Here is a 12,937-nt window from a genome sequence, read left to right on the forward strand (position 1 = left end):
ATACTAATAACAGGGGCTTGGTGGGGTTGGAAGTGGGAGGTTGGGGGAAGAATTACAAAAAGTCACATAGGAAGTGGTGTTACCTATTGCCTCAAAGATCAAATACAAATTCCTTTGCCATTTAAAGTCTTTTGAAGCCTGTCTTCACCTTTCCAGGCTTATTAGACATCACTTCACTTATTTTGGGACTCAGCCAGATTAGCTTGCTTGTCTTTGTAAACTAAATTTCATCTCCTGTCTCTGTACCTTTACAAAGGCTGTCACTTATGCCTGGAATATATTTCCTGTTCACCTCTGCCTTTTAGAGTCACTGATCTCTTTTAAAGCTTAGTTCAAGTGCTACCTCTTAAATGAAGAAATCTTTCTTGATTCTTTTTAGCTAGGATTGCCTGTCTCCGCATCCCCTAAAATCATCACATATTTACTTTGAATAGGTCTTGTATAGTCTTAATTATGTGCACTAACAGACTGTATCTGCCAATAAAGTACAATTTCCTCGAGGCCCTGGACTGTAGGATTTTTGTCTTTGTCTTTATAGTGCTTGGTACAGAGTAAGTACTTCAATGCTTTTTGAATGATTTGAATGATTTACCATGTATGAATTGTGTCAAGAGGAAGTTGGCCAGCAGAGGGAGTATGTTAGCTAATGTTTTTGTATCTGCTTCCAAGAAGCTGGAAAAAGTAAAGTCAAATAACTGGAGCTTGCCATGCCTTGAATTTCTGTGGGTTTGGGAAAAGGAAAATTCAGAAACTAGTAAAGGATTAAACAGATTCAAATTTCTGAAAAGTTTGCAAAAACCAAAACCAAGAATTCTGAAAGAAAATAGGCTTCATATTTTAAATTTTGTACTATTTAAAAAATTTTAAAATATATATATTTTTATAGTTTTTAAAAATGTTTGCATACTTTATAATAATGCCAACATACTGGGTGGTCCCCTTCCCTAAATACCTTTTACTTATACAGCTGGGGTATTGTGTCACTAAGAGGTTTTTACCAATCTATCATTAGCTTTACTTTATTTTGATGTCAAAGTTATGAATTGGCATAGGAAACTTTGGGGATTATCTGGGAGTATTAGTACATGAAGGGATATGATGATGAAAGATAATCCTATGTTGAACACTGAGAACTGACTTGTTGCCTAGTATGTTTTTGAAAACAAATGTTTGATTTAGTCATTCAGTAAGCTATTAAGAGTCAACAATTCCTAAGGCTAATGTGATCATTAAAGTTCATGATACATTCATTCTCCTTTATAGGTTTGATAGGGAGAACTGTACATATTACATTATGTGGGAAACTCGAGCAGCCTGTGCAGTGAAACCACAGGAGGTAGAAATGGTGAATGGGACCATCATCAATCCTGTCAATGACAAGCGTCTTAGCCTAGGAGATATTTATTTTAAGTAAGTAAAATATTTTTCTTTTGAGTACCAAAATGTGTTTAAAATTAAACACTAATTCACCAGCATGCAGCAAAGCAAGATAAATTTAGTGTTGTGTTTTAGTTACTGTAGCTAGGGGTAGTTATATTTTTCCTTATTATGGGAAAAAGCATTACTGAAAGATTAGGTTTAACACCAAAGATGGTGAATTCTTCAGTGTGAAAAAATTTTCTCCTCCTTTCTTCCCTCCTTCTGTTTTTTTAAAATAAATTTTTATTGTTATCTTTTGTTTTTATATCACCTAAATCTATCCCACCCCATGCCCTATATTTTCCTCTCTGCTTGGAGAGCTATCCCATATAACAAAAAAATATTAGTAGGATTGAGAAACAAAAGATTTTTAAAATAATCTGTCACATAGGCTATTGGGACGCTAGGAAGAAAAGGGTTAATCCTTTATGACTAGTAGTTCATAGAAAATTTATTTTTCTGTAGCCTGTTTTGGCTTGATATATTAGTTTTCTGCAAGTAATTAATAATGATCAAGACACTGGCCAGAGTGAGGGAAGGTAGAGTATAAACACTTGCCAGGTATATTTAAGGTTCTAAAAATGGCCATGTAGGGACAGTGCTAGCACATTATAAGAAACCTCATGTCTTCAGAGAAATTTTTGGGATTGTATATTCAACCTAGGTGGTGTTTACCTTTTCTTCCAAGTGTACAAAAGGCTCTGGAGCTATCTTTTTCTACTTTGAACTTTCATTAGGAGAAAGAAAGGTATTACTGAAGCTGGTCACAAAAGAGCAAACTACCAAGTTTGGACAAAGTTGTAAGACACAGCACCCTGTAAGGATTCTTGGTCATGTGCTGAACTGTCCACAGCCACTGTCTGCTTCATAACAAGACTAGAAGGCACCTCCTTTAGTGTGGTTTTTCAGGGATTGTAGAGAGGCTATAATGATTTATTTTGTTTTTGTTTCAGGTTATTCAGTGCCTCTGGGGATATGAGACCTAATGGGGATGCTTATATGTATGAAATCCAGCTTTCTTCTATCACAAATTCAGCAAATCCATTGTGTTATGGCGCTAGTATATGTCAGGTTAAAACAAATGATCAGCAATTTGGTAGACAAGTTGGATCTTCGGATAAAACTAGATATTACATTCAAGGTAATTACTCTCAAACTTCTCAGTATCTTCTTCCCAAAATGGGTTTAAAGTATTAAGTGGATTCTATTCTTTTAATTTCTGATTAAACTTGTGAACTAAAATTAGAATACTTACTAAGGCTTTGCTATTGACACTAATATAATATGTTCAGAAGAAAAGTTGTTTAGCAGCAAATTAAGCTCTGGAGCTAATCTAAATTGTATATTATGTTTGGGCTCCTACATTTTCCTAGAGGAGAAGGAATGGAAAAAAAATATATTTTTGTCAGGTTATTTATTGAAGCAGACATTATGATATTTTGGCATTGATCCTATCATGGATAGCAGTGCCAAGCTGGAATATGCATATTTTTTGGTTTCCTAAAAATGAAGTAATGTTGGTAGTACAGCTTAAATGACCTTAAAAGGCATTCACAGGTACCAATGCATATTTAAACATAGTGCCCACTACAATTAAACAGGCTAGGGGTTTAGACTGTAGTGGAAAAGAAGGTTTTTACCATATTTTTTATATAAAATCTTAGAGTTGTATTGAATCATAGTGATTGGATTCAGCCATATGATTTTATAGATGAAACAGTTGTAACTCAAGAGAAGCTAAAAGATTTGCCCAAGATTGCACAAGGCTAAGACAGGAACCAGGTCTTGACTTCCATTCTAGTGGTCTTTTCCTATCCTGTATTTCCTTCTAACTGTCCAAGGCATTATATTAGGTTCTGGGGAGCGAAGATAAAAAAAATGAAATAGTCCCTACCCTGAAAGAGCTAACATGGCATTGCATTTTATATGATGGATTCAAAGCCTTGTTTTTCAATCATTGCTTCCCAATTGCTGATGTCATCCTGTGACACGCCAGAGTAGAATGTAATTTTGAAGGGTTGTAATTGTAGCTGTGAAAGACCAATAGAGCTGGAAAACATGAAATGATGAAAGTTATGATGGCATTTCAAATTGTGTGTTCCTTTCTCTTGGTAGATGATGACCTAGATGTTGTGTTTTCCTCTTCCTCTAAGTGTGGAAAAGATAATACGAAATATGTCTCTTCTACCATCTTTTTCCATTGTGACCCATTGGTGAAGGAGGGTATCCCAGAATTTAGTCATGAAACAGCAGACTGTCAATACCTCTTTTCATGGTATACCTCTGCTGTGTGCCCTCTGGGGTAAGTAATTTTTTTTCTTTTTTCCTGGTAACTCTTAGACAGTCTCTTTCCACTTTGTTAACTTTGAAACAAAAGTTGGTAAATAATTGGGCACCTACCATATGCAAGGCCCTATGCTAGGCAGTGTTGGGGGATACAAAGGAGAGTAGAAACTAGGTCTTTGTCCTAATCAACATAGCTACTCTGGGACCTTGAGACTGATCCCTGCTGCTAGTGTTCCACAAACATATAGCATAGGTGTGCTTTATTTTCATTGCTCCAGTTCACCCTTATCCATTTCTGTTCTATAGTAACAGTGCATTTCAAGGGAGTGGGGGGATGCAGACCCCTCTTAGACTCTCCCAGACCCAAGATTGATAAAATATTTCATATTTGTGATTGGATATGAACGTGTGACAAAGGTATTTGTTTTGCTTGCATCTGATTGTTCTTGCTTTATGATTATATATCTCATCCCAGCTGCCCTGTTCAAAACTGTGAACTTCATTGTCTGGTACAGATTATATATATAGTCTTACTTATATCCAAGTCTTATTCCACATCCATACATTTCCAAAACTTATTAGTTGCTATTTATGTTGATTCTTTCCAAGAACTACATATATTATAAGATATATCATAAATGCCATAAATAAAAATACAAATAAAAATTTTTAAAGTGCATTAAGAATTCAAAGGGGGCGGCTAGGTGGCTCAGTGAATAGAGCACCGGCCCTAGAGTCAGGAGTACCTGAGTTTAAATCCAGCCTCAGACACTTAACACAAAAACTAGCCGTGTGACCTTGGGCAAGTCTTAACCCCGATTGCTCTCTAAAAAGCAATAAAATAAAATAAAGAATTCAAAGGAAGAAGAGATTATTCCTGAGAGCCCAGGAAAATCAGGATGACTTAATGGAGGAGGTAGTATTTATTTTGAACCTTGAAAGATGGGGTAGTACAGAGAAGAGATTATTTTGAGCAGAAATAGCAGTGTTGACAAAGGTACCGAGATGGGAAAGGGCAAGGTATATTCAGGGAATGTTTAGTAGTTAAGTTTAAGTCAGAGAGAGAGAGAGAGAGAGAGAGAGAGAGAGAGAGAGAGAGAGAGTGAGTGAGAGTAAGCGTGTATGTGTGTATGTAAATAAAGTTAGGGCCAAACCTTTAAATGCTAGTTTAAGGACTTAAGACATGACTTGGACAGTTGAAATTGTCAGAATTTTTGACCAGGGGAATGAAATGATTAAGTTAGGATGGGATTCTTTAGGAAAGTTAAATGTTTCAGTCACTATAGGATGAAAGGTAGCAAGAAGAAACTTGAGGGAGGGAGAACAGTTAGGCCATCAAAATTATTGGCCCTGAAAACTTGGACCAGGGTGGTAGCAGAGGGTCAGAAATGAAGGAAAGGGAAGAAGGTTAAGTGTGAAGACTTTGTGAAGGAAAAAGCAACAGGATTTTAGTGATTAATTCCTCTCCTTTTTTCACCATCCATATCAAAAGATGACTTCAAGTTCTTTACTTTGGGTGACTAGGAGAACAATGGTACCAAGTTGTCTTCTTGGATTTAGATATTCTGGAATCTACTTCCTATCTTGTATTTGCTCTGAATATTATTGCTTCATACTTAAAAACTTCAAATATCTGATTTTATCAGTATGATTACTCCCTTAAAAGGTACAGATTGTAACCCTCCTATGCATTAGTGTAGGAGTTCTCAAAGTATGGTCCAAGGACCATGAAATGCCTTTAGGGGATCCCTAAGGTCAAAACTATTTTTTCCTAATAATACTGAGATATTATTTGTCTGTTAAACTATTCCTCTCTTTTCCAACTACGTATCTTTGTGAAACACAATTTTATTTATATACTTAAAAACAATATATTACAAAAGATTGAATGCAGAAGCAAATATGAGAATCTAGTCATTTTCTTTTACGCCAAACATTGAAGAAATTTACAAAAATATATAAAACAATGCTACTCTTCTCTCTTGTTTTTTTTTGTTTTAGAAAATGTAGTTATTTTTCATAAAAATATTATTTACATTAACATATAGTACATTTATAAGTTTTCATTTCTAATATGGTAAATAACAATAGAAATAACCCATAAAAACAAAAGCTCTTTTGGGGTCCTCAGTAATTTTTAAGAGAATAAGCAGACCCAAGACTAAAAAATTTGAAAACTGTTTAGCTGCTCTTGCTGTTGTTCTGGGTTTCTCTATCCTTCCTAGTCTGAAAGTGCAGCAATTACTTATGGGCCCAATCCTACTGCTGATCAACTTCTTTGCCCCCCTGAACAGCCTGATTTGTCCTGTCTCCCCCCTCTTGCCACCCCTGTGTTCCCAGGGGCTTACCATCTTAGTGATGCTGCATTTAAGTGCAGATTACCTGATTGGTTTAGCCCACTCAACCTTAGAACTCCTGAACTTAAGAGATCCACCAGCTTCAGCCTGCCCAGTAACAGGGTCTCTAGGCATGTGCCATCATATTCAACTATGGATATCTTTATGAGATGCTCTGACCAAAACCTTCATCACCCAGTTGTCAGTCTGGTAATGAGTTGCTCCGAATTTAACTGGGCTGGTCCTTGGACAACAGGCATACAATTTGTTTACAGACTATACTTGTTGAAACCTTTCCATCCTGGTAGAATCTACTGGAAGTGTGCTCTATTTACATAACCTTCAGAAGAGTGGTTTATACATACTATGATGAAGTCTTAGAGTTGATCTTCAGTGGATTGCCAGTTTGATTTTTTGGAAATCATGAAATAATTACAAAAAAAGTGTTTTAAAATCTGTTCAGTTAGGAGCATAGGATTTAGAGATGGAAGGTGCCTTATAAATCATCTCACTCAAATCCACATGTGTTATGCACATAGCTAAGATGCAGAAAGATCAAGTGATTTTACTTGGAAAGCAGAAGCAAGATTTGAGTCCAGGTCTTCTGATTCTAGATTCATTGATCTTTTTATAATACCATATTTCTTATAGGAAATTGGGTTTTAAAAGAGTAATAAGTATGTGGATACCTGCGTTCTTTCAAGACTTCTTTCCTAATTGCCTCTAAATAGAATTTCTGAGCATACTTTGCTTTTTAGATCTAATTATATGAAATTTTCCCTCTGTTTTAGACTGCAGTCTCTTGAGAATTAGGGCTTCTTCTCTGTGCTCTATTAATGCTGGCAGCAATAACTATTTAGGTGACAAGAAGTATCTTAGTACTTAGCATTTTCTTTAACTGAGGCTTTGCTCAAGTGTTTAATGGGGAGAGTATTTAACGGGAGAAAGTTATGGGTTGCAAATTTTTAGATGGGAATTGTGCGGTCCTTGCTTATAACATAATTGATTGATGTTCCTGAGCCAAATCAGACTGCCTTTTGGAAACTAGCCAGACATATGTAAACAATACATACAAAGAAGACATAAACATTTTATAAGCATGATGCAAGGTATAATGTGTTAAGAACAAAGGACCTGTAGAAGCAAATTTGAGGAGGAAAAGAGGATGCTTTCATCTGGGAGGAGGTATGTACAACCTAAACTCTGCCTTGAAGACAGAAAAAGATTTCTGTGGTAGATGTGGAGGGAAATTCATTCTAAGCATGAGTGAAGGCATCTGCACATGCACAGAGGCAGGAGAGGACAAGTTAAAACTGGGAACCAATTTAGTTAGAATATATGTGATGGGGGCGGCTAGGTGGCGCAGTGAGTAGAGGGCCGGCCGTGGAGTCAGGGGGCCCTGAGTTTGAATCTGGCTTCAGACACTTAACACACACACATACAACAAAACCTAGCTGTGTGACCTTGGGCAAGTTACTTAACCCCAATTGCCTTTCAAAAAAAAAAAAAGAATATGTGATAGATGGACTTGATTTAAATGAATTTCCTGTTAGTTGAGGTCCAACTTCCATCCAAAATAAAAGTCATAGGTGATTCAGTGGTTAGCAAAAGGAGATTTCCTTTACGTAAAAAGACTGTTCAGGCAGGATATTGAAACATTTATCTTGGGTAGATGTAATCCACCTTGCCTCCATATGGAAACATGTCTGGTCAGCAGGGCAAGGTGGTATGGTGGCTGATATAGTCTTAAGGGCTCTGACTTTTAGTCCTTTTAATGCCCTTCAGTGACCAAGAAACTGCACATCAATATGGAAAGATTTCACAAGGAAACTGCTACAAGAGAGATGCCTTAGCCCCTGGGATAATTAAGTCCCTGGACTGGCTTTATGTTGCCTCTTGGAAAAACTAACCTAAACCATGTGATGGTGGTAGGGGAAACCCTAGAAAATAATGGTCCTATCAAAATGTTAAAAGAGCTATATAGTAAGAAATGAGGAAAGAAAGGTAAGTGGAACCTAGATCATGGAGAACCTTAAATGACAAAATAAGAAATTTGTATTTTATCCTACAGATAAAGAGGACCTATTGAAGGTTTTTGAGCAGGGAAGTAACATGGTCAAGCTTGTGCTGTCACTTAGATACAAAAATTTCCCCTAGGAATCAAAATGAAGCTGTTTGTTGGGTGAAAATCCTTTTAAAAATAAAGAAAATTTTATATAGAAGTGATATCACCCTTTCTCTTCCTTCTAGGATGGAAATTATTAATGATCGAGATGACGATGGGCTGAATCACAAGGGTCTGTCTGGAAGAAGCCAGGCTGTTGGGGCAATTCTCAGCTTGCTTCTGGTGGTCCTTACTGCATGTCTCTTGATTATGTTACTATATAAAAAAGAAAGAAGGTAAGGAGAAAAGAGTTGAGGAGAAGGAAAAATGGATGATTTGGTTATTAGTATTTGAGTTGAGAGTAGATAAATAAAATTTCTGATTATATAGGAATACAATAGTATCATCAGAGCTTTAAAATCTCTCCAGGCTGTTGATATATGTACAAACATTTTTAAATTTAAGAAAATAGATTCTGTAGTTTCTGTGATGAGGGTAGGCTGATATCAACTCAGTGTAGCCAGAAACAGGTGATGTGAAGAAGTTTAGAAGCTGACACAGTTGAGTGTGATTCACAGCCCACTCTTGGTATATCCTGCATGTTGGAAGTGATACCTTTATGAAACACTTTCTTAATAGACTATTATTCTGATCCATTTTCAGCTTTTTGGTTGTCTCTTCTTCATGTCTAAGACTTATAAGGAATTAAACTCCATCTTCTCCTCTGTAAACAAATGGCTTTTTGTTCAGATGTTTGTGTGAGGTCTAGAAAAAAGGGAAATAAAGACCCAGGAAATGTTGCCTTTCCTGTTTTCTCCAAGAGCAATCTTTTAGTGCCTTTGTCTTGTGTGAAAGTTATAAGTGGAAAAAATGTTTCCTGCCCGTTGCTTCAACCTTAGGAACATATCAAGCCCCTAGGCCACCTAGATTTTAATCTACTTATGAGCCACAGAATGGTGCTGGTCATCTTTAGAACCAAGAAGACCTGGGTTCAAGTGCTATCTCTGGTACTATGTGACCATGAGCAAATTGATTTTCTCCCAGCATTATAGGCAACTATCTTAAGATTATTACAGAGAAGGTTCTGTCCTGAATTAGTAGAGGTAATTTTCTCCTAAGGAGTTTCTTTTACTACTGAAATCACAGGTCTAATACTTGTCCTTATCTTATCAAAGGTTCATTTGGATTTCATTTGCTTCAGATAACCTTGTGTATGTCATAATGTCAACATCTACTATGTATAGCACCAGAATGTCCTCTTTAAGCATGTACTATTGGTGTAGAAGGACCTATGCATGTTTGTTATATGATGATTCCATGTGAATCATTCAGATAAGTCACATGAATATGCACTTGATAATCTTAGAAATGGTCTACATTGAATAGGAAGGAGACAAAGATGTCATGACTTCTTCAACTGTATTTTTGATCTTAGGATCATAGCTTTTCAACTACAAGGTACCTTAGAATTCATCTAGTCCAATCCCTCTAATTTTGTGGGGAAGGAAACAGGTACATAGAAAGGTGAAATAACTTGCCCAAAGTCTCGTACAGTTTCTGGGCAAGTTATTCTTAGTTTTAAGCCTTTATCTTTTGCCTTTGTGAATATTGTATTCCAAGCCTTCTTCTCCTTTATAAAGCTAATTTCCCAAGTCTCATGTGATACTATGGGCTCCTTGGAACTTTAACTCTACTTGTGACTGCTTGCAGCATAGTTTTCCTTGACTTAGATTTTGGCCATGATGTTCCTGGGCCTTTTTAAGCTAAGGTCTTTCCCAGGTCTCAGTTTGACTGAGGCAATGCCTATTCAGTGATTAAAGGTTGTGAGGATCAGATGAGATAATATATGCATGCAAAGCTCTTTGAAAACTTCCAAGCATTTTATACATGCTATTATTTTAAAGCCATTTATTGCTTGAAAATATTTTTTTTTTCAAAAACTATTACATTAAAAACAAATACCTAGCAATGTAGCCCTAGGACTCAGAAAAATTGTATTTGAAGGTGAAGTATAAAATCCTAGTAAATACATTTGATAATGACATTGTTGCCATATGCCCATTTTTAATCCTTGAGGGGTTAATACAAAGCTGGGCCCAGAACCTAGATCTCCTGGATACTATTCCTCTAGTTATTCTACCGCATTATTCTGCTGTTTCTTTTAAGAATGAAGAGAAGTTATTAATTTACTCTTACCATCACAAATATGTATCTTTCCATAGGGAAACTGTCATGCATAGAATAAGCAACTGCTGTAAGAGAAGTTCCAACGTGTCTTACAAATACACTAAGGTAATTTTTTTAGACTAACATGAATAGAACTTTAGATTCTCAGATTTGGACACTTAAAGAAATTCCTCTTTCTCTAAGAGTTTATCTGTACTTTATCCCTCCCTCTTCTTCCCTCAATTCTATACATACCTGTTATCCCAAATTCTATTTTTTCCTAAAAAGGAAAAATTCTATAAGATAGGTTCCTGATATATAGATCAGAACATACATATTTTGACGTCAGGGATTCATGGAAGCCCTTCAGGTGCTTTTGGCTTGGGCAAGAATAATGCAGACAAGTTGTGAAAGGGGCTTTTCTCCTTTTCTTTCCCAAGTGATACAAAAGGCTTGTTCAGTTGATAACTATTTTGTTTAGATGTTGCTGTGAGCCTTAGGTCAAAGTGCCACACCTCTTAACTTGTGCTGGTCACACTGGCCTGCTCTGACCCAATCGTTAGTAGAAAGGGGCCAAGTGTTGCCCTTGTCCTTGCCTGAGAACTGCTGGGCCTTGTCATCGCAGTTAATAATGACCAGAACTGGAAGAACAACATAGCTGGCACTCTGGGGAACTGACTGAAAGGAAGTGAATCTGACACTGGGAACACTTCATCCAATGTGGGGGGGGGGTAGGGGGTTTAGAGGGGGAAATGTTGGAATTGTAAACTGGATTTACATAATATGTTCTTGTTGTGCTGCTGTTTTTGTGACAGGTAAATACAGAAGAAGAAGCAGATGAAAATGAAACAGAGTGGCTTATGGAAGAGATTCAGCTATCAGCTTCAAGACCTGGGAAGGAAGGGCAAGAAAATGGCCACATTACCACCAAGTCTGTGAAATCAGATGCCCTAACATCCCTGCATGCAGATGACCAGGACAGTGAAGATGAAGTCCTGACCATTCCTGATGTGAAAATTCATTTAGCGAGGGGCACACGGCCAGGAGGAACAGACAAGGGTAGAAATCTACAAAGGAAGATGTTCAAGCATGGAAATGATGACACAGTTGGTTTGCTTAAAGGAGAGAAGGAAAGAAAAGGAAAACCTAAGTCAGGACAGCTCAAAGCAATGGATTCTGCATACCCCATGTCTTTTCATGATGACAGTGATGAAGATCTGCTCCATGTCTAAAACTCCCTCTCGTGCCTACAAGAGAAAATTTATTAGTGGGACAGAAAAGCATCTCCAACCAAATATGAAGACTTCACATCTTGATGCTTCTATAATTTTTGCCTTTAACAAGAACTCATTTAAAAGGGAAGAAGTTTTTGTGCTGGTGACGGGGAGAAGGGGAATGATGGCTCAGCTTATTCCTGTTTGTTTACAGGTGATGAAAGTCATTGCCCAGGTTAGCCAGATAACATTGGTACTCTGATTCCAGGGTTCTGTCCATGTCTGCATTTAGAAGCATAGCCATTAGAAGCTTATTAGCTCTTATTTAGTACAAATATACTCCCAAAAGGCAGGGTTTGATTTAAATGAAGGGGAAAAAACCCTGACACTTTAGACCATTTAAGATACTTGATTATTAGCATTTTAATTCTCTCTCCACCCCCTATTTATTGACTTTGACTACTCAGGTTTGCTGAAATAACAGTAACAATTTCTTCCTGCCGGCAGGGGGTTATCTATTGATTCACCCATTGTAGGAGAAAGAAAAGGTGTTAATCCATATGCTGGGATGGTCTGAGGTGGACCTGGTGTATCATTTATCCCTTATGTTGAAACATTTCATTTCTGGACTTTGGATTTTTTTTTTAAGAAACAAAACGTTCTTTAGTTTCTTGGGTGCTTCAAAAGGTTCACATTCTGTATATGGCTTTAGCCAAAAACAGCTGCTGCTCTTTGCATGTTATTCTTGGTCCTGGTCATATGAAGCAAATCTATCAGTATTTTGCTAGACTTCTGGTGAACCCAAACAACTGACCCAAAGATTGATTTCCTATGGAGTTGAGACTTGGTGCCATACCACAGAAAATAACCAGGTTTCTCAGGATTGTGGGTATAGGTCATCTCAGTGTCATCTTCACTGTCTGTCTAATCCTATTTTTTAAAGAAAAAAAAAAGAACTTTGTAAACCATTGGACCTACAGAAGCCTTAATTTGCACAATGTGTATCTTTATGGAACTAATTGCATGAAAAATGATGGGCCAAAATCTTATCAGTAGTATCATACTTCAATTCATCCTCTATTTGGAGGTCATAATTATTATAGTGTTGCCTCTATAGAATGAAAATTATGGCATTCTTCCTCTAGCTCTTAACTCCTTTCTGGAAGTGTTTGTTGAATTATCTTCAGGGGGATTAACCTGATGTTGTAGAATTGTATATAGATATGTGGTATTCAAATTCTTAAAAACAAATAGAAAAAGCAAAGTCCCCTGGTTTGTACCTGGTTTGGCTGGCTTACTTGGTTTCAACATGAGTGTATTTTTAAAGGTTGATTTCTCTCCCCTTTTTCCAATAAAATTTACTGTAATATAAATAAAGTATTCTGCAATTTCAATAAAAGATAAATTATTAA

The 12,937-nt window shown here is 36.7% G+C and overlaps 1 protein-coding gene across 1 annotated transcript in view; it reads left to right on the forward strand.

Moving 5' to 3' along the window:
- IGF2R (insulin like growth factor 2 receptor) overlaps positions 1 to 12,937 on the forward strand; it is a 160,884-nt gene extending 147,947 nt beyond the window's left edge. Inside the window, exons 43-48 of the mRNA XM_069070364.1 lie at positions 1,264 to 1,410; positions 2,373 to 2,560; positions 3,535 to 3,721; positions 8,292 to 8,441; positions 10,368 to 10,437; positions 11,127 to 12,937. Coding sequence (XP_068926465.1) covers positions 1,264 to 1,410; positions 2,373 to 2,560; positions 3,535 to 3,721; positions 8,292 to 8,441; positions 10,368 to 10,437; positions 11,127 to 11,543 — 1,159 coding nt within the window. The 3' untranslated portion in view covers positions 11,544 to 12,937. The remainder of the gene's footprint in view (positions 1 to 1,263; positions 1,411 to 2,372; positions 2,561 to 3,534; positions 3,722 to 8,291; positions 8,442 to 10,367; positions 10,438 to 11,126) is intronic.

The sequence above is a fragment of the Petaurus breviceps genome, unplaced genomic scaffold (genome assembly GCF_028583685.1).
Source record: "Petaurus breviceps papuanus isolate PSGF00001 unplaced genomic scaffold, PetGlider_PUasm1.0 90808, whole genome shotgun sequence".
In the NCBI taxonomy this organism is placed as follows: domain Eukaryota; kingdom Metazoa; phylum Chordata; class Mammalia; order Diprotodontia; family Petauridae; genus Petaurus; species Petaurus breviceps.